General features: G+C 38.6%; 1 protein-coding gene across 4 annotated transcripts in view; it reads left to right on the top strand.

Moving 5' to 3' along the window:
• Positions 1-26071, top strand: part of LOC149142747 (kinase superfamily protein) — a 402879-nt gene that overhangs the window by 223493 nt on the left and 153315 nt on the right. For all 4 annotated transcript variants that reach the window (XM_089447805.1, XM_089447806.1, XM_089447807.1 and 1 more), the window contains one exon: positions 13226-13300. In XM_089447805.1, coding sequence (XP_089303931.1) covers positions 13226-13300 — 75 coding nt within the window. The remainder of the gene's footprint in view (positions 1-13225; positions 13301-26071) is intronic.

Below are 26071 nucleotides of genomic sequence, written 5' to 3'. Positions count from 1 at the left end.
TTGGAGTCCCAACAGAGGATTATAAGAAGAAGTCGATGGACACTTGGAGAAGTGACTTGAGCAGTTCGATTTCTATAGTAGCAACAGTCAATTGCTGGAGAGAGAGCTAGTGAGATCGAAGTAGTGAGAGGGGCAGAGACAGTGAATCTAGAGGAAGGATTCCAGATCCGGTGAGTACATTTGCAGAGAGGCTGAAGAGCCATAGAGAGGCTAACACTGGGGCGGTGTAGTAGCCTCTAAGAGGCAGTTTCGATTCTACTAGGGAAAGACGAGTTTCAGTGCCAAAAGCTGGACAGAGGTTCCAGAGGCCAGGAGAGACATTTTCCTAGACAACAACAGACCAAACAACTTGAGGAGAAGCTGGTTCAAACTGAGTGCAGAAGGGACTGCGCTAATGTAATGCAGTAGCTGCGCAGAGCTAGTTTGGATGACTCACCTAGAGTTGAGGTCGGAGCCCAGATTTGCCCGTGGAGTGAGGAAATTTCCTCACTAGATTTTTCTTGCCAGTATTTCTCTGTCGGATTGCCAATTTCGACATCCAATTGTATTTAGATTATTTCACTACTGCTTAATAATAAAACCCTCAACTGCTGCACCAACTTTCCTAAGTTGGGTTTTTCCGGGGACATTTGTCCAAAAATAACTGTTATTTTATGTGTGTGCTAGCATTTCATCTAGCGTTTATTCTTACGCAATTTTATTTGTGTAGGTTGCAGTGTGATTTATTTAGTATTTGTTGTAGGAATCAATAAATAAATTGTTAAATTAAATTAACAATTAGGAGAATAATTTCCAGTTGCTGCAATAGGATTTCGGTTTTGAAATTTTACAGATAGTGGGAACATGACCAACAACTTCAATTTTATTTGCAATATTGACCATGTGCAAGTCCATAAGCACTAAATCTAAGATTATTTTTTCAACGCAATTCTAAATTTGCTACCTATTACTGATTAAACTATCTCCTAAAGGAAAAAGTCCTAAACACAATAGAAGAGCCTAGAGGGAAATGCTAGATCTTACAAGAAAAATTGTACGAATAGGCACACAATGAAATATTTTAATGAATAAATAAATTTTCATTGATGAATATATAATTCCAATTGGGGGGGGGGGGTTGTTGAGAATTGTAGGGCAACAAGTTTAGGTAATTTCTCTAGATGATAACTACTTGTGAATGCTTTTTACTTCAATAGATTAGGATCTTCTCTTTAGTTAGATTATAATAGTGTTCTTCTTCATCAAACAACTACCAAAGCATAAACAATAAAGAGACAAGAGACATAGTATGTAGGCTATCAATTAGGGCCAAAACCTCTCCTACTTGAGAGGAAAACCCAAACGAATTCTTATTCTCATAGAGACTTCAATTGAAAAATACCAAGACCATGACTCTTGACCGATTTGACCCCTCCAAGACCAAGTCACAAAGATTCTTCTTCTTTCTTGAGTCAATGATAGTCAAACTCCTTGTTTCTTCCTCCTTCTCATCTACCTTGCATTGTTTTGGTTCCTAGGACAAATCTGCAACTTTCGACCCTAATTCAGAAACCCTAGTTGCATCACCTTGTTACCACTTCGCTTGAATGGGGAGACTTCCTTCTACACTTTGGCTTGATGGTTGCAATGTCTTCTCCTTGACTTAGCTTCTAGAGTGAACTTACCAACCTTGGCCCTTCCTTGTAGCAGATAGTGATACTCTTGGCCTTTCCTGCAACAAATGATACCTCTCTTCTTCGCACGTGTGACAAGAAATAGCCCTAAAACAAATCCAAAGCAACACCAAGAACTTCACTCTTCCTTCCCTTCTCTTCATTGATCATGAGGCTCCTTCCCAAGTTATTCTCGCACTTCTTATTGCAGACTTGTTCTTGACTGAAAATCTTTTGTGTTCAAATGAGAGTCGAGCTGCCTATTTATAGTGTTTTGACCATCAAATAAGATGACTTGTCTTGAGGGTGAGATGACATGTCCTTTGGAGTAGTTCCATTATTTCATTTAAGGCTGGCTTGATGGAGATGCTTGAGCTTGGTCTTGGAGGGTCTCTTTGATTCCTTCATTAACTCATATACAAATGTAACATGACATTGACTCAATAGACTTTTATGACTTGATGGCAAAACCTAAAGGCTCACGATGGGAACCTTAACTAAAATAAGGGTAAGGCCTTATGAAAGCCATGATTCAAGCATTACAAAGATAGTTTTATTTTCTTCTTTACATCAATTACCTAAAATCACAATTACACGTCATTATGAAGACCAAACCTAGTTACACTTTTCAGCATGTTTTACTATAACCCCAGGCCTATATGACAAGTTGGGCTTGAAAAGTCATAACCCATCTTAATTTAATAAATATTTTCTTATATATACATATATAATTTAATTCTCGATCACACACCTTAAGAGATGCTTTTTCCTCAAAGCATGGCTAATGAAGGACATTGTTGACAAAAATTTGTTTCTCGAGAGGCATCTTCTTCCAATAGGTTCTTCCACTTAATGAGGTTGTCTATAATCACTTGGGAGTGTAATTTCTTTTCTCTGGTGGTAATGGTACCTTTTGGTTATAGGATGATCTTTCATTCATCATCTAAGATAGGGAATGACATTTGTGATGTTTGGTGCTTACCCAACACTTTCTTGAGACAAGATACATGAACAACAATGTGAACGCGACGTTTATCAGGTATGTTCAAACCATATGCCACTTGGTTTATCTTCTTGTTAATCTAATAGGGTTCATAAAATTTCGGTGCTAGCTTGTTCTTTCCTTATTGTTAGAGGGATATTTGTTTGTAAGGTTGAAGCTTTACAAATACCCGATCTCCAATCTCAAACTCTCTCTCTATCATGTATTGGTTAGCTTACTGCTTCATAAGATTTCCTATGATATTTAAGTTTTCCTTGAGAGCTTGAAGGGCCTTTTTTTTTCTCTTCTAATTGATCTTTTATTGCTGGAATTGGTGTTTCTTTTATAGCAGTTTCTTTCCTCCCGGGAGGGTCATAGCCATAAAGAGTTTGAAATGGAGTCATTTTAGTCAAAATGTCATAAGTATAGTTGTATCACTACTCAGCAAGGTGTAGCCATTGGAACCACTTATTCTCTTTTTCTATTACAAAACAATGCAGGCAAACTTCCAAACATTCATTAACATTTTCTGATTAACTGTCTGTTTGGGGATGGTAGGCTGAACTCATATTGAGTGATGTTCCAATTTGTTTGTAGAATTCCTTCTAGAAGTTTCCTTTAAATTTGGCATCTATATAATTAACAATAATTTTTGGGAAACCATGTAGATTGTAAGCATTTTTGCAGAATACCTTTGCAATTTTTTTAGTGGAGTCATGTTTCCTTACTCCTATAAAGTGTGCATATTTTGTGAGCCTGTCAACTACTATGAGGATTTTTTCCTTCCCATTTGATATGGGTAATGCTTCAATGAAATCAATTGGTATTTATTCCCATTTTTTGTTTGGGATGTGTAAAGGATGGAGCAATCCTGGAGTCATAATATTTTCATTTTTCTTTCTCTGGCATTGATCACACTCTACGGCATATACTTGAATATCTTTGCTCATCCCCTTCCAAAAAATTAGCTTCTATACATTACAATAAGTTTTGAAAAACCTTCTTGTCCAGCTACTGGGGAATCATAGGACTCGTTAAAGAATCTTGGATTTAAAACTTGGGATTGGGCTTAGATAAATTCTTCCTTCATACCAAAGGATATCATTTTTCCATTTGAATTTGGATTTCTAAACTAGATGTCTGACACATGTTTGGCATGTCTCCTATTCACATGACACTTGCCAAACACATTTCCGACACATTCCTTCACCATGCACCCCCATAAAAGAGGTCCACAACCCTTCAAAAACATGTTTTTCTTTTCATTTGAGTTCATTTTGGAGTGCATCGAATGATTATTGTCTAGTGTTAGAAGGGATTCAAGTGCTATGCAAGTTGATTTGTCCACAAAATCTTTAAGTTTTTTCTTACAACAATCGATTGTCTTCCTCATTTTACAGAAATCATGGCTCCATCATCAAATACATCTAGAAAAATTTAGAGGAAAGGGAGGAATGCACCCACTAATGTTTTCCCCCATGCCTCATTTTCTTCAGGCTTTGCTAGTTCTCCATCTGCTAGATGTGGGGTGGCAATAGTTACTTCAAATGTTGAAAAGTGTTGTTTTAGCAAGACACATGCTAAAGAGCAAAAGTTGTATGATTGATTTTGTATCATGATCATGATAAATGTTTAAAATACTGAGAGGGTGGTGAATATGTATTTCACTTAAATTTAATTACTTTCAGATCATTAAATATCATCACCAAAAATCAAATAAGATAATCAACATCAATCATGGGCTGACAAAATGCAGAATTAGTAGCATTAAAAGGTATGTCTGCATCATACCACCATCTAGCAATGCATTCAAATGCAACCTCCTTCTCTATTTTCTTCCATTAAACATCAAGGGTTGGTTGAGAACCAGGGGTGGTGCAGGGTACAAAGAAAGAGTCAATCCATTTATGGGTTGTTGTCCTCGTCAAGTTTAAACCACTTGAACTACACTTTTCAACTTTAGTAGGGAAACTAGAGGATTCTTCAAAACTGGGCACATATGCTTCAAAATCAAGGTCACTATACATGGCATCATATTTTTGACTTTTGGCTATATCTTTTTTAATTTTTTTTTCCCTTCTTTTCATTGTAGGATTCAATTAAACTTTCCATCTCTTTGAGATCATCAAAAACATTTTCACAAGGTTTTACTTGCCCTCTCCAATGTGCTAGGTGTTCTTTGATTCTATGGATGCCCTCACCTTTGACTTCTTTTCCACATAGTCACAGACTTTTACTCCTTGTTCATTTAAATGACAGTGAACCCAAGCTGGATCATTCTTGTTTTTGGGGGCCATGGGGAAGAATAGAAAAATATGCATAGAAAACCCTATGGTTTTTAGAATTTTATCACATTTTTTTAGAGAAAAATAAAAGAGGAGTAGAAACAATGAAATACCTGGAGAAGATCTGTAAATTTTGAGAAGAGAAGAAGCTCCAACCAAGCTGAAAATAAACTCTTCAATTAGCTCCAAAATCTCCTTCAGAAATTTGCCAATGAAATCTCTCAAAATAACTCTGCAAATTACAATAATTTTTGAGAAAAAAAAAAGAAATATGAAATTATGAGTTTTGCATAAAAAAAACTGGAGTTTTAAAATTTTAAGAGAAGAAAAAAATAGTTTTTTAAGAAAAATAGAACATTAATGGTTGAAAAAAATACCTCGTATTTCTCTCTTAATTTGCTAAAGAAAATCAGCTCCAAACTCGTCCAAAATCCGCTGCAGAGCATCCCCTACAAATTTGCATAAAAACACTGGGGTTTTAAATTTTTATGGGAAAAAATAGCCGATTTTTAGAGAAAAATAGAAGAAAAAAAGAGCTGTAATTTCCTTGATTTACCCTCTTAATATTTTGGAGAAAGTCAGCTCCAAAATCAGCTATGTAGCAGCCCCAACAAAATAAAAAAAATTCTTCCACCAATTGCAAAAACCTCTGAAGAAAACCCAAAAATATTTGGGAAAAAATAACTCTTTGAAGTAGCTAAAAAATATTCCAACCCAATAGCTCTCCAAGGCTCCAATCAGCTCTTCAAATCTGCAAAAAATCTCCCTTAGGACAACCTTGTAAAAAACTCCCCAAATTCTCCTCACCGAACTTAGCTCAAGAAATGCAAGAGACTCGAATGAATAGTGTGAGTAGAATAGAGGGGGTGGGGGTGTTTAAATAGCTTTAGGGTGGCGGGGGGAGGGGGGTAGGGAGGCGACTATATTAGGTTTAGAATTGAGGAAAAATAATTAAAAAAACCAAAAGAAATGTAAAAAATCAATTTTTTTGGCCTGGCTGGTCACATAGTCGTGGGGCCCACGGGCTGGCAGAATTGGTTTGGAACCGGTTAAAACCGGTTCGGTACCGAACTGGTCATTTCTGGTTCGGAGGGCCGGTTCAGACCGGTTTTGCCCCCAAACTGGTCGGATCGACCGGTTTTGTCGGAATCGGGTCGGTTTCGATAACACTGGTGTAAATGTCAAATTATCAAAAGGTGCCCAATGTTGCCTTCAACCTTCTATTTATAATTGTTGCCTCACCTTTCCTTGTGGGTCCCTCATCCAATTTCGATCTCCTTTCCACAAAATCGATTTTTCCTCCAAGGGGTGTGTATTCCATGAGGGGGGGCCTCCATATTCCACTAATATTGAAGTTTTCGATTTCTCCTAAGTTCCATGTACCAAAAATGTCTCCAATGCTCAGATTACAAATTTTTTCTATGCTTAGCACTTCCCCAATAAACTTAGTTAATCCTGTTAAATAAAAAAAAGCAAAATTGGGGATATCACACATACTACCTAATAGCTAGCGATGCTAGCAGCAATATACTCAGCCTTAGCCGTACTAAGGTAAAAAACTTTTTCTTCCTTCTCATCCAAGATATCATGGTAGACCGAAGGCTAGAACAACACCCTGATGTGCTTTTCTTGTCAATAACATTTCCATCCCAATTAGCATCAGTGTATCCATGTAGTCTATGTCTTTGGCAATATATCTTAATCCAAAATTAATAATCCCATGCATGTATCTCAATACATGCTTAGCGATAACCCAATGTGCATGTAGGGGCTTAGTCATAAATTGACTCAGAGTGTTGACAACAAAACACATGTTCGGTCTAGTATTCACTAAGTACATTAGTGTCCCAATCAACTGTTGGTACTCAGAGGGATTTGCCAAGTCATGTTTTGTAGCTTCTCCACATAACTTCTTGAAGTTCATCTCCATCGGTGTGGCCATGGAATTGCATTCCACCATTCCAAATCTCTCCAATAGTTTGACAACATATTTCCCTTGAGAAAGGAAAATCTCACCAGGTCTCTGCCACACCTCTAAGCCCAGGAAGTAGTGCATCAATCCAAGGTCTTTCATCTCAAACTTAGAGGCCAACTCCCTTTTACACTTGAGAATAAGAGGCTCTCCACCTATCAAAAATACATCATCATCATATAAAATCAAAATTAGGGGCATATGTTGGACAACCTTGAAGTAGAGATTTGGATAAACATTGCTTCTCGTAAATCCAAGCTTCATCAAATATCTATTAATGCAGGCATACCAAGCCCTAGGGGCTTGCTTCAATCCATAAAGCGCTTTCTTCAGCTTGCATACATGAGTCTTCTTGTCATGCTCCTCAAAGGCCTAAGGTTCCACAACATATACTTGTTCCTTGAGAATGCCTCGTAAAAATGTAGTCTTCACATCCATCTGGTGAAGTGTCAATTCATAGTAAGAGCAACAATAGATCGAATGGTAGTATAGCAGGCAACTGGTCAAAAATGTCATCATAGTCCTCTCTGTCTTTTTGGGAGAAACCGCTAGGCACAAATCTCGCCTTTTATTTCTTAATGCTTCCATCCACGCCATGCTTAATCTTGTACAACCGTTTAGAAGCCACAACAAACTTTCCTTAGGGTCTTAGAACCACTTCCCATACATCATTCTTCATGATGGATTCATATTCCTCAACCATACCATCCTTCCATACTTGTTCTTTCACTGCTTCAAAAATGTGTGGTTTAACCTGTATCATTTTGCTCATTGCTACAACATATCCTTGATATCGGCATGGCTTCTTTCTTTCCTTGAAAGTTCCTCTTGCAGCAACATGTCTCTTAGTATCCTATAAAGTTATCACAAATCTATAGTGGTCTCTTCTTGGTAGGAAGATCACACAAAGGGGGATCCAAAGGGTCCATGGGTTCCATGGGATCATAAACCAACAAACATACCTTTCTTTCTTGAAGCTTCCAAATTGTTCTTTTTGTCCTTCGGCGCATGAAAATAAATGGGGCAACCATAGATCCTCAAATGTCCAACAATAGACTTCACACCTGTGAAAACTTCTTTGAGAGTCGTGTCACCCAAGGCTTGATGAGGAGTCCTATTTTGAACATAGAAAATAGTGTTTGCAACTTCTCCCCATATAAACTTCGACAACTTTTCATCATACAATGTGGCTCGGGCAACTTCCATGATAGTCTTGTTCTTCCTTTTAGCTACTCCATTTTGCTCAGGGTTATAAATTATGATGGTTTCCTGCTTTATTCTCGATTTCTTGCAGAAGTCAATGAACTCATTTGAAATGAATTCTCCTCCATTATCAGATCTGAATACTTTGATCCTCTTCCCTATTAGATTTTCTATAAGTGCCTTGAACTCCCTGAGCATGTCAAATGCTTGGTCCTAGTGCTTCAAGAAGAAAATCCATGTTTTGCGAGAAAAACCATCCACAAAGATTATGTAGTACTGGTAGCCACTAAGAGATGTCACCGGCATGGGTCCACATAGATCAGATTGTATTAGTTGTAGTATTCCACTGGTCCTGCTCCTGCTTGAAGGGAATGGTCCCTTTGTCTTCTTTCCACTTGCACATCCCAGACTCACGATCTATATGAATCTTGGGCGTCCCAAAAACCATCTTCCTTACCTTAGGCAAGGCGTCATAATGAAAGTGAACAAATCTTCGATGCGACAACTCACATTGATGATTACTATCATGAACCAATGCTCAAATTGGTCTTCCATTGACTTTATAAAGGTCTTCTATTCTTGATCCCAAAGTGAAGGCATCCCTCAAGCGAGATTCCATTGACCAAGTAAGGACCTTTCCATTTATGAAAGAAACCTTCATTCCTTTGTCTTCCAATACAGATATAGATGCAAGATTTCTTTTCAATCTCGACACATATAGAGCATCTTGTAGATGTATAATTTGACCATAATCCAAATGAAATGAAACAATACCAAACCCCTTCATAGGATAAGTAGAATTGTCCATGAGAATGATCTTCAAATTAGTCTCCCTCTCAACCAGGTTTGAGAGGACTTCACGATAACCAGTGAAGTGTCTAGAGGCCCCACTATCTACCAACCAACTATCAAATAAATCCAGAGGAGAGAAACTTGAAAGAGCAGAAATAAAACAATATTCAGATTGAGTAGAAACTGCATTATTATCATACCTTGAATTCCTTGATCTCTTTTTAGGACGATGGCCTTCTTCATGAGTAGCAAAAGCATATCTTCTTCTTCCAAATGCCTTGGTTTTCGTGCCCGAAATTGCGGCCTAGAGAAACATAATTTTTCACAAAAAATTAAACCAAAAATCAACCAGAAAGTCAAAGTCAACGCTAGTCAATGTTGGTAAATGTTGTAGAACAACTTCAGATTTCAGCCACTTGTAATTTCGTATTTTTTTCCCACACATGTGAAGAGAATCGCTGCCTCAGACCTATATGAATGAATCAAATTGGGAGAGAAGAAGAGAAGTTGTTGTGTGAAGATGTCCAAATGAGCTTGAGGTCACTTGTATTTATAGGCGTTGGAGGAGGGGCAATTTTTCCTTAGGCCAACCTGATCAAATGTGTCATTGTGGGCTTCACTTCAAAAATACATTTTCCCTTATGCAAATCTAGTGCTTCAAAGCACTGTTTTACAAACCGGCCGTTTCGAAACCGACTCGGCCGAGTCGAACCGTTTCAATAGCCTGAGGACTAACCCGGCCAAGTAACCGGTCCGGTTGATCGAGTCACACATGACTCGGTCAACCCGGCCGGGTCCGATATGACTTGGCCGAGTCACAAGGGGACGGCTGGGCAGCGTAAAAACATAAAAAAATTCATTTTTTTGGTATTTTTTCAAATGTTTAATGCAGTTTTCAAGTTTTCATGTTGTCTAAGGTAGGAAATCTACTCTCTAGCCATATATTTTCTTAGAAAACTGACCAGACATTGCCCAGTAAATGAATGTATGTGTGTTTGTTGCGTAATTGTTGTGAAAATGCCCGCGTGTTATTGTTCTATGTCTGAGATATTTTGAAAGATAAGGGTTTTTATGTAATGCATTGATATATGTCCAACATAACCAATCAGACAAAATTTAAGTTAGTTTGACCTAATTTCCTTTCTATATGCCCACATTTCCAATTTGGCATGTGAAAAGGGTTGTCAAAGCAATGGATATTTCCCAAAACCCAAAAGTCATTAAAACTTTATGAAAAACATGTTAGTTGGATCTATTTATCGCGCTTTCACCCCACTTCATTGTGTTATCATTTCTTTAATTGTACTGTCATTCAACCCCTTTTCCACATACCTAGTGTAGGCACAAGATCAAAGTTGAAAGGGTGTGTTGCACCTTATATAATCAGATGGAAATCCCAGGGAGAAAATGAAAAACCAAGGGAGGAGAGGTGGTTCGTTTTGAGACCAGAAGTTTAGAGATGGTAAATGCTGACCCTACAATCTAACTAGCATTCAAACATACAGGATGCATAGCTTTATGTGGAAAATTCAAACACATGGCCACCACTTTCAGCTTGCCAGTTTGTTTTCCCTCAGTTGTAAAGGTGACAAGGTCAAGGTCTCTATTTATACACAATTTGTTGCTTGATTGAAGGGACACGTCTCTGGAGGTCGCCGACTATGTATTGCCATTGGGTACCATTTTGATATAGTGGATTGGTTCATGAGCCTACTTTGATCATATGTTGTCTTCCATCTATATTATAATGTTGTGTGTTTGGAAACATGAATGAAAATCTTTAAAATTATGTTTAAAATATTTAAAATAATGTTTTTTAATAAAAAAAATAAATATTTAATGTATTTTTTACAACGACCGAGTCATTGAAATCGAGCCGGTCGAGTCATTACCGTTTCGGAGTCGGAGTCGGAGTCGATCCTCGGCCGAGTCGGAGTTTTAAAACATTGCTTCAAAGGTCAATTTTGGTCCTCTTGGAAAGAGGAATCTAGTCCAATGATTGGAATTTGTCATGGAGTTGCCAATTTAACACTCCCTCCCAGTTAGGGAGAAATTCCAACTGCATCATGTGATCATCGCAAGTGTCTTGTCATTAAATCATGTCTCATCTTTGCTCGACTCTATCTGCTAAATAATTCTCGAATCTAAAGAAGAAGAATCATAGGGGAGCTTAAGCTATCACCCTCTATCCATCAGGGAGCCATTGCTACCACTGGGAATAATTGCCAGCGGGGAGCTAATGCTACTACCCAGGAATCTCTGTCAGCAGGGAGCCAATTCTATGACCTGAGAATCTCTGCCAGCGGGGAGCCAATGCTACAACTCGAGAATCTCTTCCAGTGGGGAGATAATGCTACAACATGAGAAACCTACAGACAATTGGAGGGATGCCACTTACCTTACGAGGTAAGGATCACGCCTATTCCACTGGCTGGCGATTATAGGAGGGATACCACTTACCATAAATGGTAAGGATCATGCCTATCCTATTATCTGCTGATCTTCCCAACTTGGCCCTCAAGAGTTAGTGGTAGAACACTAGCATCTCTAGCTTGAGTGGGATGCCACTTACCATAAGTGGTAAGGGTCGGGCCTAACTCAAATAGCGAGCACCCACTAGCTAGATGGGAGGGATAGACAGATGCCAACTGGGGTATACTTTGTCAAATCCAGAGGTCCCTCAACCCTAGGAGCTCTAAAGCTCAATTCCTTACCCTGGGAGCTCAAATAGGGGGGAAGAGCATAGCCTCTCAACCAATGCAACTATCCAACACTGAAAATCTGTAAATAGTCTCCCTCTCAACCACCAAATCTGTGGGTATGTAGGTTGTTTATGCCTGTTGTTCAACACTTAGCTGATAGGTTCACTGTTGCTTTGAGACCATGCAGAAAAATTGCAGTTGCATATCCCTCCCTCCCTGGTTTCATGTTTGTTTTTCACATCAAGTTTAATGCTTATTTGAACTTGAATTTAGAATCTCAAAATGAAACACACGGATCTACTCTACTTTCACATTTGCTGAGAAATCACACATGGGTGCATAAAATTTAGACACAATATTTTTGGTCAAACTGGCTGTGGGAAAACCAATGAGGAAGAGATAACTTAATTTCTTATTAGAGAATTTTACAACATTACTTAACAACATTTAAGTTCACTTACCTTCCTTGAATTTTGTGCCCAAGTCAGCCTTGAGATTCACGCTGACAGTCACTTGAATTTCTGCCTAACTAGACTTGAATTTGTATTGAATCAGCCTCAAAGTCTACGCAGATAGTCCCATGAAAAATCTGCTCAGACTGCCTTGAAGAACATGCTTAGGCAACCACAAATTTCAGCCTAACTAGTCTCAAAAATCACATTGGAGTTCAGTCAACAGATGAAGAAGATACCATAATATGCGTGCCTCCTCCTGTCTTGAAATCTGTGCTGATTTTCTTGCTGCCGTGCTGTTGTACACTTATTTCTTTGGTAGGATTTGCTTTATCAATCTCCTTTTCTCCTTTCCTCTCCTTCTCCTTTGTTTCTCCAAATCTCATGAAGAAAAATTTTGCCTCTTCACTCACCCATCTCCTTTTATAAACTTATTAATTACTAAAACCACTAACCCTTGATCTCAATGGCCAAGATTAAATCTTGACATCCAGTTTTTATTTTTATTTTTTTATGTCACTTTTAATCCATACCTCTACGATTTCTCCTGCCACTGAAAGTCACTTTTCATAATTCCATCCTGTAGATCTCTTCATCCTGGTTCCAATCAACTATTACACTAATGTGTTTCTCCAAATAATTCGCTCCAAATAACACCTTTAGCATATTTAATTACAATATGTTTGATAATAACCCCGTTTTACAGGAATTGCCCAAATGCAACAAAACCAAGAATGAACTATGCAGAATTGACCCTGATGATGAAATATAGCAAGCGAGCCTTGTCGGACCCCATAAAACTCCTCCAAAACCCATTGAGCCTACTAATGACGTAATGTCGCACCTATGGCGTAGCTGACACAAACCCTGGAAATCCACCCTTACTGCACCACAATGGAAACCAAAAATGGGGATATTACATTTGTTACAAACCTTCGTTAAGATCAACCAATAGATAGGGCATTTTTTGTAATCATTATCAGTGATATATATCCTTTTGGTTAGAAATAATGAACTTCAATCTATGTTTTCATTGATTTATTTATTTAAAGTCTATTTTTCTCTTCTTTTCTGTGTTTGAAAATGTCTTGTGTTGGTTTCTCATTGTCATATATGCCAAATGTGTACTTATCTTGACATAGATGGTTATCATATTTAAGAATCCCACATGTGTTGCTTATGCAGGCGAGTTATTGACTTTGGAAGTGCAATTGATCAATTTACACTAGAGCATTTGTATGGAGTGCATGGACCTTCTAGGTTTGTACAAATATATTTAATATTTATTTCCAATTTTATGAGTTTTTTTTTCATTTAGGATTAGGATTCTGTTTTGTAAAGCATTGCTATTTCTTTTCCCCATCGAAGGTATTTCTCCAATAATCAACCTCCAAATATTTTATATGAATAGCTTACAGCTTTCTATGAATGATATATTTGAGAGTTAAGTAAGAAGGTCTTTGAGTTCCTTGGATATATTTGAGGTAACTTACAATATTGCAATTCATTATCAAGCATAACAATTTAAGTATCCTTTATCATGTTTTACGCCTTTTGGCCTTTCTAATACAAAATACAATGTCAATCATATCAAGTCGAGGTGTTGGTACTTTTTTTAAGATAGATAGTAACATCAATCTTACAATGTAGAAAATGAATGTGCTCTAATGGTGTTAGCATTATTATTCAAAACTGAGATTTTTCCTATGCTTCTAATATCAACAATAAGAAGTAAATTTTAAGATGTTCCAAAATAAAGCAAAGCATGAAACACACTTCATAGTATGTCATCCCATCTAAGTTGTTAACCTTAGAAAAGGGTTTTGCTACTTGTTTGATCATTTGAAGTGAGTGAAATAAAATTTTATTCACTATATTCTAGAGACCTAATTTTAACTTATGGTTTTATGAGAAAGATGAATTGAATATTATTAAGAGAAATTTGCTTTGTTGTCTTTTAATTCAATAATTGATTTTTTCACTGTTTACAAGATAGTGAAAAGATCTTACATATGAAAATTTAACATTAGTTTAACATTTCTTTCTTGTGTAGTAACTCTATATTCCATCTTGTTGTTTCCTTGCTAAAAGGATTTTAATAAATTTTCACGCTCATGTTGAATTACTTGTGATTACAAATCTCCTACCTATTGTGTAATTAAATTAATTAGGATAATTTTCATTTTTATATCGATTGTAAGACTGACTTGGATTTTGAAAACTATTGTATCAATGAAGATAGACATAAACCATGTATATGCAAAAAGCAAGAATGAAAGAAATGGATATCACATGCTATTTATTGTTTCATGTTTTTTCTAATACACTCTCTAAAAGGGGTCCTATTATATTTATTAAATTTTGGAATGAAATGCATCAATACAGTTGTTTTAATATTAACTTCTCAAGGAGCAATAAAGTGGAGAGTTGGATCATTTAGGGCCAACCATAGGTTTTATGGTTTTGGGGTGTTGTAAGAATTGAATAATGGGTCGGTGTTGCAAATTTTTTAAAAGCCTCTTAGGGTTTTGGATTGGGATTTTTGGTGTGAATTGCTTAGATAACAAAAGATCATTAGGTCTAAAGCAGGTAACCTTCTCAAGGGTTTTGAATATTAGCTTTCAAATTTATTTTGAAAGTGTCTATACCATTCTTGGGGTGCTTCATGTGATATGTGGTGCATGGTGTATGGATGACCCTTGGGTGTTTGATGATGGACATACACATGGGATGTGGCTTGCTCATTGATTGCTAGACCTTGTGTAGATGTGCATAATTTTTCCTTGAGCATTGAAGACCTTTTATTAGTTAAACCTGCAAATGCAAACTTGCTTGACAATTGTAGAAAAACTAACTCTTGTCATAGTTGGAAGGCCTCTTCATTTGGACAAGTAGTATTCTAATGTATGTTGCCCCAAAATCAAATAGATCTTACGCAGGGAGCTCTCCAGGCAAAAACTAGATGAAGTAACAACACTATAAGGTGTGGCCCAGTGTTGCCACAACCACTACTTCCTGCTCTTTTGTGGATTTTCACCACAAGGGAGGCTTCCCTATGTAAGGTCACCTAAAGGATATATCAAGTTCAAGGGGTAGAGGTGACAAATTAGCTCATGGAGAGAAGCTCTACATAGGAACAAGGCTTAGCTAGCTCAAATAAGGCAATGCACATTCCCCAAGAGGCCTAGTTAGGGCACAAAATGAACTAGCGTTATTAGTAAGCGAGGTCAACAAGCTTATCAAAGGTCACAAGGCCAAGAAAAGGCTTGAGATGGATATGCACAACTAACTTACGGTTCAAAAAGCCTTTGAAGCCTCAAGTTGAAACCTAGGGAAAAACTAAGGCTTTGCTAGGGATAAATTTACCTAGGGCAAAGGACGTCTTCCCTAGCATGGAGGACCTAGCCACAGGAAAAGGTTGATTTTGAGGTAATGACCTCTCAACCAAGTCTTGAATACCTCCACAAGGCAATGTAGTCTACCCTAGTTTAATATAGCCCTAACCCTAGTTAACAACTTTCCTTAAGAGTTGAAAATTCAAGTTTAGGGAAGAAAAGTGCAATTTTAAGAATGTTTTTGGTGTGATTAGCAATGTGAATAAGGTTAGTGCCTTGATCTTAGGTGATGGAGTCTATGGGATGACTACTTAGGACAAAACTACTAAACTCTAGCAGGTAGTAAGGGAATATGAAACCCTAGTTCCAAACCGCTATCATTTTATGAGGGGGAAAAGTGAATGAGGAGAGCTATTTTAAAGAATCATTCATGGGATTGTCAGACAAGCCTTACAATGGGTAATGCATACAATACCATTGGTAAGATTCCATAGAAATTTTTTCAATAATAATTATTACATAGAAAGCCTAGACAATTAACCATTCCATGCAATAGCCACAAAATACATGGATATATCAAATACAAGGGACACCTACAAGCTAGAATGCATGAACCAATCCTTTATTGCTCCAAATGACATCCCCAAGACAAGAGAACAACTCCATAAGTAAAAGTCCACAATAGATCACATCTCTAGAAAATACACGACAAGTTTCAGCTAGGTTGAAATTTGTAAGAGGGCCGAATTGATCCACAAGTGATTATTCAAATGAAATGAGAGTAACCTCTACTGATATTGTAATGTCCCCATTTTCAGTTTGCCTTATGATGCGGCTAGGATGGGTTTCCAGGGTTGGTGACAACGTATTCATGAGAGCAATAGTTCATTATCTGTGGTCCCGAAGGGTTTTGGAGGAGTCTTATGGGGTCCAATAGAGTTCGCTTGGCATAATTCATCATCAGGGTCAATTCCTCACAACTTACTCTTAGTTTTGTTGCATTTTGATCATTCCGTAAAACGGGGTTATTAATGAGCATATCTTAATTAAATATGCTTGAGGTGTCATTTTGGGAGGAGTTTTTGATAAAACACCTTAGTGTAATAGCTCGTTGGAACTGGAACGAAGAGTTCTATAGGACGAAATGGTGACAAGTGACTTTCAGTGGCCGTAGAGATCATAGAGGCGGATTTACCATTTTCCTAAATTAAAAGTAACTTTAATTAGTCACTAATTAAATAAAAAGGGGAAACTTCTTAAAAAGGCCAGAAGGGGAAAGGTGACTTAAATAAAATAAAACAAAAGTCACTTAAATAAAATAAAGGGGGAGAATCTTCTAGTATGGAAATAAAATGATAAAATAAACTGCTTTTAAAAGGTTGGAGATGGATCCATTAGATCTATAAAAGGAGAGAAGCAAATCATTTGGAATATCTTTGAGTTGAGTATTTTTTTATTCGTGAAGGTTGGAGAACTTCGTTTTGAGCGTCAATAGCCCCAGGACGAAAACCCTTGGGTATTTCGGTGAGAGTGGATGAAAACCCATCTCATTCGTAGATGAATTCATCCAAAATTCATAGGTGCACTTATATTGTTTCCAGTTTCAGTTTTGGAAGCCAACATTAACATTGTAGCGTATATCTTGGGTGGCCATTATCTTAGCTATTTCCAACTATTTTGTATTGGCATATATTCTTATTAATATAATAAAGTTGAATCCAAATATTGTTGCAACATTTCTGATTTATTCTCGTGTTGCAATATTTTGATGAAATTGTCGTGTATTTCTAGGTTTATTGTAAATATGAATTAATTACTGGCAATATTTTCTAGAAATTTTACGGTGTTTTTGAATGTATTTCCTAGTGCTATATTGTCGAGTTAAAACCATCGTTATTTTTAACGAAAATATCCATTTGAAATGATACAATGGTATCATAGCATGATTTTGGCCAGTTGTGGGTTAAAATGAGAGTTGCCATGTGTTGATTTTCTAAGTGCTATAATCAATAACACGTTCTTTCTGAAAAATTGATAATTACTTTTGATGTAGATCTTCTTTTAATTTTATTTCAATATATCATTCAATGATTATACTTCAGAAATTCAATCATAAATAACAGTAGAACACTAGAAAGCACAACACACAAAGAAGAGACAAGATTTACCCTGGGAACACCCACCAAGGGGAAAAACCCAACAACCTTTTCAATAGAGAAATCCTTCTGTTCAACAAGAGACACACCTAGACCTATGGTCAAACCTAATCTTCCCCTCCAAGTCAAGCCACCCAATCTGATCCAGAAATTCATTTTGCCTGATTTGACCCAGAAATTTTGGCCTCCTTGCAGTTGCCAGTTGCCCCAAGATTTCGGCCCATGTAGTTGCCTAGAATTTTGGTCCCCTGGAACAAAATGCCCTGAAAAATTGCGAACTAGGAGAGAGAATATGTACACACGTGTGAGTTGATGTGAGAGAGAAAGAGAGCCAACTTTGTCGTCTTCTTTGTCCTATTCGTCTTTCTTGTCCTTAGCTCGCTTGCCCAAAAACTGTCTTGTGAGAAAGATGCGAATTGGTTAGGTGGAGGAGGTCGGACTACCTTTATATAGTGATATGTCTTGGCCAAATGGGTGTGTCTTTTGCCTGGGACGAATTGATTGGGAGGGAGGCCATCTTGACAACTTTTGGAGCCAAAAATTACAATTCAAAAATTCAAATTATTTTCTTTAAAAATTTGCAATAGGATTTTGACACAAGATAATTTTTTCTTTTGACTCTAGCATTTAAAATATGCTTTACAATAATAAATACAAGTACATCAAGTGACCAAATATACATTATGAAGACTGACCATAGTTACAAATTCAACACTCCCTCTTAACTAGGGAGGTATTCATAATCATTGTTATTGGTGTTCTCAAGTTGGAAAATTTCTCTAAATAAAAGGTTATATCAAGTCATCATCATTAGTATCATCATCTACCATCAAAATCTGCTAGTGGCCATATCGAGGCGGTACCAAATCTATGCCAATGTCATCAACATATCAGGACTCACTCTTCCAAAGTGATTGGTCCCCATGACCTCTCCCTAGGTCAAAATGCTAAGACCTCAACTAGCTAGCACTCGCTCACACTTCTTGGTGAGCGCTCTAGGCCAAGACCTCACTCAACCCCTCTGGTTGGTGATCTGATCTAGATGCTGAAAGGACCTCACTACACCCTTCTGGTGTGTGATCGGGTCCAAGACCTCACTTCACCCTTCCTTGGTTGGTGATTGGGTGTAGATGTTGAAGGACCTCACTATCCCCTCCCTGGTATGTGATTAGGTCCACAAACCTCAGTACCCTTTCTTGCTGTGTGATCGGGTTTGTTGCGAGAGGCACTCACTCAACCCTACTTGGTGAGCACTTTAGGCCTCTCAGATCCATTCTCCCTGTTAGAGTCGGTCTAGTAGCCCTCCACCAGAGATCAAAGCTCTTTGCATTTCATGATTAGGTGTCCCATCAGTGTGATCATGTTGCATTCCGTTAGGCATGCCATAATCCCGGTGGAGGGAGTTTGTGTTTTTTTTATTCCCCTCTTGTTTGGCACTGCTGGTTCAGGTGTGTTTAAGTTAATAAAATCTTCAAAGGGTCATTCATCTTGCTTTAAGTTTTGAGGTCTTAGGTCTAGGGTTGAGTCCATTTTTGTCTTGAGAAGTCATAAAGGATCAGCAGACCAGAGGGATGTTCTTCATAAAGCATCATTTCAACAATTCTCATTATTGTACAGCTAAATTTTCACCTTGTTTTCAAAACTCTGTTTTTGAAAAACAAAGGTCATAATCTCATTTTTTGTAAAAATTCTCAAAATTTCAAACTCTCCAAATGTCGAAGTGTAGCCTTGGTCTCCTTTGCCAAAGCACTTTGGAAGCTATCCCTGCAAAAATTTTCAGAAGAAATCATCATTTCAACCAATTTTTCAAAGAAAAGAAACCAAAAGTCAAAGTTAATTAATTCAAAAAAGTGTCAACACTCAAAACATTACAAAGTGGGTTTTGGGCAAGTAAAAATCAAAAGGAAGCCTATAAAAGCACCTCACTCTTCATTAGCAACTCATTTGCCTCTCACAAGCTAAGTGAATCCTTGCAAAGGCGATTTTAGGAGTTCTTGAGCAAGTTGAGAAGTTTCAGAGGCGCGCTACGCGTCAGGAAGGGCGCGCTACGCGTTAGGAAGCTTTTCTCAGTGTTATTCTGCACGTGCGCTACGCGTCAGAGGGGCGCTACGCGTCAGAGGGGCGCTACGCGTTGGGCAAGGCGCGCTACGCGTTGGGGTTTCAGCTCAACAAACTGCCAGCAAGCCATCAAATCGATTTTTCTCTCAGGCAAATTGCAGGTAGGCCTCTCCTCCATGGCTAGATTTGGTTTTGCAAGATGAAAGAGAAATTTAATATGTTCAAATGCTATGAAAATGATAAATCAAAACCCTACATTCTTGTGGAAAATTTAAAGTCTCAATGGTGCTAGGGTTTCAAATTTCTCTTGCTGTCCAAGGTTGCCCATTTGTAATCCTTTTTTCCCTCATTTTCATCACCTTTCTCTTTAAAATTTTCCCATGAAATTTCATAATTCTCCTCTCTAAAATTCCTAAAACATACTTAATTCCTAAACCCTACTTCACTTTAAAATCTCACAATTTTGTGATTTCCCATGCTTGCCTTCCCTAAATTCCTTCTTTGTGTTTATTCTCCCTAATTCCCTCATGTTCCCCTATCCCTAACAATTCCCTTGTATTTATGTCCCCTTGGTGACAACATTTGAAAAAGTCAAACAACAGTTAATTGGGTGCCAAGTCAGCAATACATTTCAGCCATCTTGCCTTCAAAATCATGTCGGAAACCGAATCAGATTATGAGCAGAGTTATGACAGTGATTCAACACCGGAGGTAGAAGTGCCAAGGAGGCATCACAAGGGTGGTAAGGGTGGTCGGCATGTCAGGGAAGAGCCCACTTCTTTGGCTCATTTGCAAGCTTGTCCACTTGCAATGTCATGTTTTCAGTATCAATCATGCTTTGGATATTGTGAGAGGATCTCACAAATTCAACACCATAGAGAGCTGGTCCGCTTGTTTGTCCTACATTTGCACAATGGCCATGTGAACCTTGCAGGAGTGGATTTCACCTTATCACCTGAAATGGTTGCTCAAGCGATCGGGATACCAAATGTTGGGGAAGAGTGGACCAAGCGCAAACTGCTAGACAAATTTCATTATCAACCATACATCAAACCCGGATGCATGAGACACCTAACTGCTGTTTTTCCTTTCAGATTCCTAAGGGATGAGTATGCACCCTTGATGAGGCTCATTATGCGTTATTTCACTTGTGAGGGCAGATTTTCACGTTTATATTCGTACCATATCCGTTTGTTGATGCATTTCACCCGGGTACGAATGATGAACATTCCATTTTTCATGTGCCGAAATATAGAGAAGATGGTGCCTGCAGTGCAAAGGAAGAACCCCGCACAGCAACTCAAAAGTATATATCATTATGCACTGATCGAGATCATAGTGATGCATCAGTTGGCACAGCAGGGTATTGCTTGGGAGGATTTCATTTCTCACGACTTTTTCATGGTGCCACAACCACCTCCCGAGATTGTCCATGATGAGGGAGGGCCTTCACAGCAGTTTGACATTCCTGAGCCAGAGCATGTCAGCGCTCCTCCATATGTTACATATCAGAGAGGCCACAGGGTCTTATTTGCATCTGCACGACGAGTATTATCTCCACACCAGGTGGAAGGGGTCTCGCCTTCTTCATTAGCACAGCGAGTGTTATCTCCACATTAGGTGGAAGGGGCCTCGCTTTCGACAGCAGCACAGGTACAAGAGAGAGGTAAGCAGCCCAAGATTGATGAGGGGCCATCAGGTGATCCAGACATAGATATTGTTGACCTTGATATCAGTTCTCCTAGCTTAGAGCCAAAGGAGATCATTCAGCAGCTAAGGGCTGAAAATGACTTGTTGCAGCAAAAGTTGGAAATGGCAAATTGGACAATTACATACTTAGAGCAGCGCAACAAGCAATTAGAGGATGAACACACTCTTGATGAGTTGCGGAGGATCCGAGAAGACCGGAATTTGTCTCGCAAGAGACCCGGTGATTTGACACCTATTGAGCAAGGGTCTATGCTCATTCGGGTGAACACTCATTTAGAGAGGTTGATAGCCAAGGCAAACAGGGACAAAGACATGCTCCGCCACATGAAGAATCATTATTGGGCCCGCATGCATGTGTGCAAAGCAAAAATGAAGGTGCTCAAAGCACGCTTGGCTAAGGCACTAAAACGGAGGAAAAGGCCCGATCCGCTTCAGATTTTGGCTGAAGCCACCTTGAGGGAGCATGGTGCTCAATGATACACCTCCAGCTCAAAATTCAGGAAATTTGGAGCAATTTTGAATTTTTTGTGCCAAAAACAGGTTTTTGCCCTCAATGCGTAGCGCGCCGCGCGCTACCCTTAAGTTGGGGAGGTCCATTTCACGAAAACTCAGCATTTTTGGATTTGTCATGACAAAATACACTTGCTTAGCCACTGCCAAGAAGTTTCATGGAGATTTGAGCCCCCAAAAGGTCGAAAAACAAGCAAAAAATAACCTTCTGCCACTTTTTGGACACACAGGAAGCAGTCTTGGGAGATTGCAATTTTGGAGGGGCAAATGGCCACCAAATTTAGAAATTCCACTTGGGCTGGAGAGTAGACATCTAGACCTTTCCAACAAGCCCACTTGTGCCTCATTTGGATGCCGGGAAGTGCCTCAAAAGTGGTCTGAAAGGCGTGCTACGCGTTGGGAAAATTTGCGAGTTTTGCACCTTCAGCTCAGGAAAACGCAACATTGACTAGTTTTGACTTTTTGGTGGGATTTTTCATCCTCTTTGATGTAATTGATGTAATTTCATGTTGACATGACACTTTTTTACCTATTCTAGAAGATTCATTCATAAAATGGCAAAAAATTAATGAACGAATTGGTTTCCTAGCTTATAGAGGCAAGTTGTTTTGATTTCCTAGATTCTAGTGCTCAGTTTAGAATTGGTTGAAACAGCTCCTAGGATGATGAGCTCGACCCCTAGAGGCAAGGAAGTGTGTTAGCTTGCCTATATTATGTACTTTCTTAGTCATTTTCATGGTTGGACTCTTGAGGGATAAGCTTAGACTGTATTACTCTTTATATCTCTGCAATTTTGGCAAAGGAAAGACCAGGGTTTTGCAGCACTATTTGGGATTCCTGTGGTGATTTGTGTTGATGGTGTGTTTCTCTCATGTACTTGTAAGTTTGTTATGTGTATCATTTTCTTACTCTTCTCTTCTGCAAATTAAGTAAATGAAGTGTTAAGGTAGAATTCATGGTTTCTATGCTCTGCCTTTAAGTTTGCTTAATATCTATGTTTTCATCTGTTTAAGGAGAACTCTCGATGGTTTCTTGCTCTCCTTGACTCCTCATCGGTCATATCTATCCATTCACTTATTTCAAAGGCATCAAGACAATCTCCTACCTTGCCCCAAAAAGACCTCTGCAAAAACTGTCTCATCCCTGCACCCAAAATTGCCGTGCTCAGTTTTCCAACAAAACCCTAAAATTTTAAAATCAAACTTTCCCTATCAGTTTACTAGCATAAAATCAGTGTTCTTTATTGGTCATCTCAGCCCTTCGAAAACCTTTTGCCGAGATAGACCCGGAGAGAGCCCTCTCCTGTCCCTGTAGGGCTAGCTACGAGGCTAAGTGGTTTGATGTTGCCTTGGATTTTGTCTTTTTCAGCCTGAGGCCAAATTCGAGCGCTAACACCCCCTATCAGGAGAATGTCCAACATTACTACAGACATATCAAAACTCCCTCTCAATGAGGGGTAATATTCACAAGCCCCAACTTGTCTCTGAAGTACACGAACTTGTCCCTGGGAAACGGGTAATCTCCACAAGCCCCAACTTGTCCTTGAAGTACATGAACTTGTCCTCGGGCAATGACTTCATCAAAACATCAACTGGCTACTCATCGGTGGAGATGTACTCGAGCCTTATCGCTCTCCTTTGCACCATGTCATGGATGTAGTGGTGCTTGATCTCGATATGCTTCGACCTGTCATGGAACATGACATTCTCTGAAAACTTCACACAACTTTGATTATCACAGTGTATCATCGTTGGTTCCAACTCTTGGTCGAACAATCTTGCAAACAACTTACGGAGCCATATTGCTTCGGTACAAGCCTCATTAGTTGCAATGTACTCTGCCACTGCAATGTTTAGTGCAACCGACCAAGATATGATAGCTAAACCCAGACTACAGCATACTCCCGAGTTAATTTTTCTATCCTCAACACTTCCAGCCCAATTTGCATCTGTATATCCCAAAAGTTGTACATCTATGTTTGTAACATATCTCAAGCCATAATTCATAGTACCACAAAGATATCTCAGAATGTGCTTTGCTGCAATCCAATGCTCATGCCTTGATTCAACGTGGAACTAGCTTAACATGTTTAAAACAAAGAAAATATTTGGCTTGGTGTTAACCAAGTACATCAATGAACCAATCAACTGCTGATACATAGATGGATCTACCAAACTGGATTCAGAGCCTCTTAACTTCTTCAAGTTCATCACCATGGGAGTAGCCATGGATTTACAATCCATCATATCGAACTTCTGAAGGATCTCAATCACATACTTTCCTTGACCAAGGAAGTCTTCGTCGGGTTTTTGCCATACTTCCAATCCCAAGTAGTAATGCATCAACCCAATATCCTTAATTTCAATCTCAAAAGCCAACTACTTCTTACATTGAACAATAAGAGGCTCAACACCTGTCAGAAACAAGTCATCAACATATAACAGTAGGATCACAGGTGCATTCTTCACAACCTTAAAATAAAGGTTTGGATCAACTTCACTCTTGGTAAATCCCAATCTCGTTAGATAGTTGTCGATACAATCATACCAAGCTCTTGGAGCTTGTTTGAGTCCATACAAGGCCTTCTTCAAGCTGCAAACCTGAGTCTCCTTTCGATACACCTCAAAGCCTAGTGGTTTCTCTATGTATACCTCTTTCTCAATCACATCATTGAGGAAAGTAGTCTTTACATTCATCTGATGTAAATTCCATCTCATTGAAGCAGCAAGAGAGATGATGGATCTAATGGAGGTGTGCCTAGCAACTAGAGCAAAGGTCTCATCGTAGTCTTCTTCCTCTTTTTGGGAGAATCCTCTAGCCACAAACCATGCCTTATACTTGTAAATGATCCCACCTGGAGCATGCTTGATCTTATATATCCACTTGGAAGTTACCACTGACTTTCCTTTTGGTCTTGGCACGATCTCCCAGACATCATTCTTCGTGATTGATTGATATTCTGCATTCACAACTTCCTTCGACACTTGTTGGCTAGATGCTTCTTCATGAGTGGAAGGTTCTGCATCAATTATATTAGTCATGAAACCTGCATAGCTATAGAACCTCTTAGGTCTCTTGATTTCTTTGGATGTGTCAACGAGAGCTGCATGTCCTTGTGCTTCTTCCAATGTAGATTTAAGCCATGCTGGAATTTTTCTTATCTCTGGCACAACAATTGGTTCCATAGGTACATTAGGCCCTTTTGGTTTTGCACAACCTTTTGTAGAACTTGAATGCTCATCCTCATGTTTTACTTCATCAAGGGAATCCATTGAAACTTCCTTGGACTTCCAATATGCCACTTTCTCATCAAAAGTGACATCTCGACTGACCTCGATCCATCGTTCTGGAATGTAGACTCTATAGGCCTTAGATGATTCACTATAGCCAACAAATATGCCTTTCTTCCCTGAAGGCTCAAGCTTGTTCCTCTTATCCTTAGGAACATGGATATAGACAGGACAACCAAAGATTCTGATGTGCCCAACCATTGGCTTCCTCCTAGAAAATGTTTCTTCAAGAGTCACGGCTTCTAGAATTCAATGAGGACTTTTGTCTTGAATATATATGACTGTCAACGATGCTTCTCCCCATAAGAATAATGGCAAATCTTGGCCATGCATCATGGCCTTGACGAATTCTTCAATCAACCCGTTCTTTCAATCTGCTACGCCATTTTGTTGTGGATTATAGGGAACAATCAACTCCCTTTTAATCGCAACCTTCTTACATAAATCTACAAGCTCTTTTAAGGTGTATTCTTGTTAAAATTGGCAACTAGGACCAACTTCCACCTTAGGACAACTCATATGATGGAGATGATTATTGCATTAGATTCCTCCTTTTGAGAGGTACAATTTTGATATAAAGATCATCTCATTTTGACAATTAGAAGTGGGAATTTGAATTTATTCTTTCTCATGGACGAATTGTCAAGGTTGGCCTTAGTCAAATGTAGGCTCAAGAAGCCCAATGGTTGTGTCTCGTCACCCTAAACGAAGTGTATAAATAGAAGTGACCCTTCTCTCATTTGGACATCAATCATCTCATTACATCTTCTTCTCTCTCCTCTCTTGATTGGTTTGTACAACTTAGAGGCTCTCTCTCCTTCGCACATGTGGAAGAAGCCAAATTTCTGGACTAGTTTTGGAGGTCGAAAATTTCAAGGATTAGGGCATGCATTGACCAACGTTGAATTCTGTTTTGTTCGCAAAATTTTGATCTTTGCAAGCCGCATTCTTTGGCACGAATTTCGAGGTGAT

The sequence above is a fragment of the Pinus tabuliformis genome, chromosome X (assembly GCF_031772625.1).
Source record: "Pinus tabuliformis cultivar Carrire ecotype Pingquan chromosome X, CPIR1, whole genome shotgun sequence".
Lineage (NCBI taxonomy): Eukaryota > Viridiplantae > Streptophyta > Pinopsida > Pinales > Pinaceae > Pinus > Pinus tabuliformis.
The sequence above is the reverse complement of the archived record's forward strand: the minus strand, read 5'-3'. Positions and strand labels throughout refer to the sequence as shown.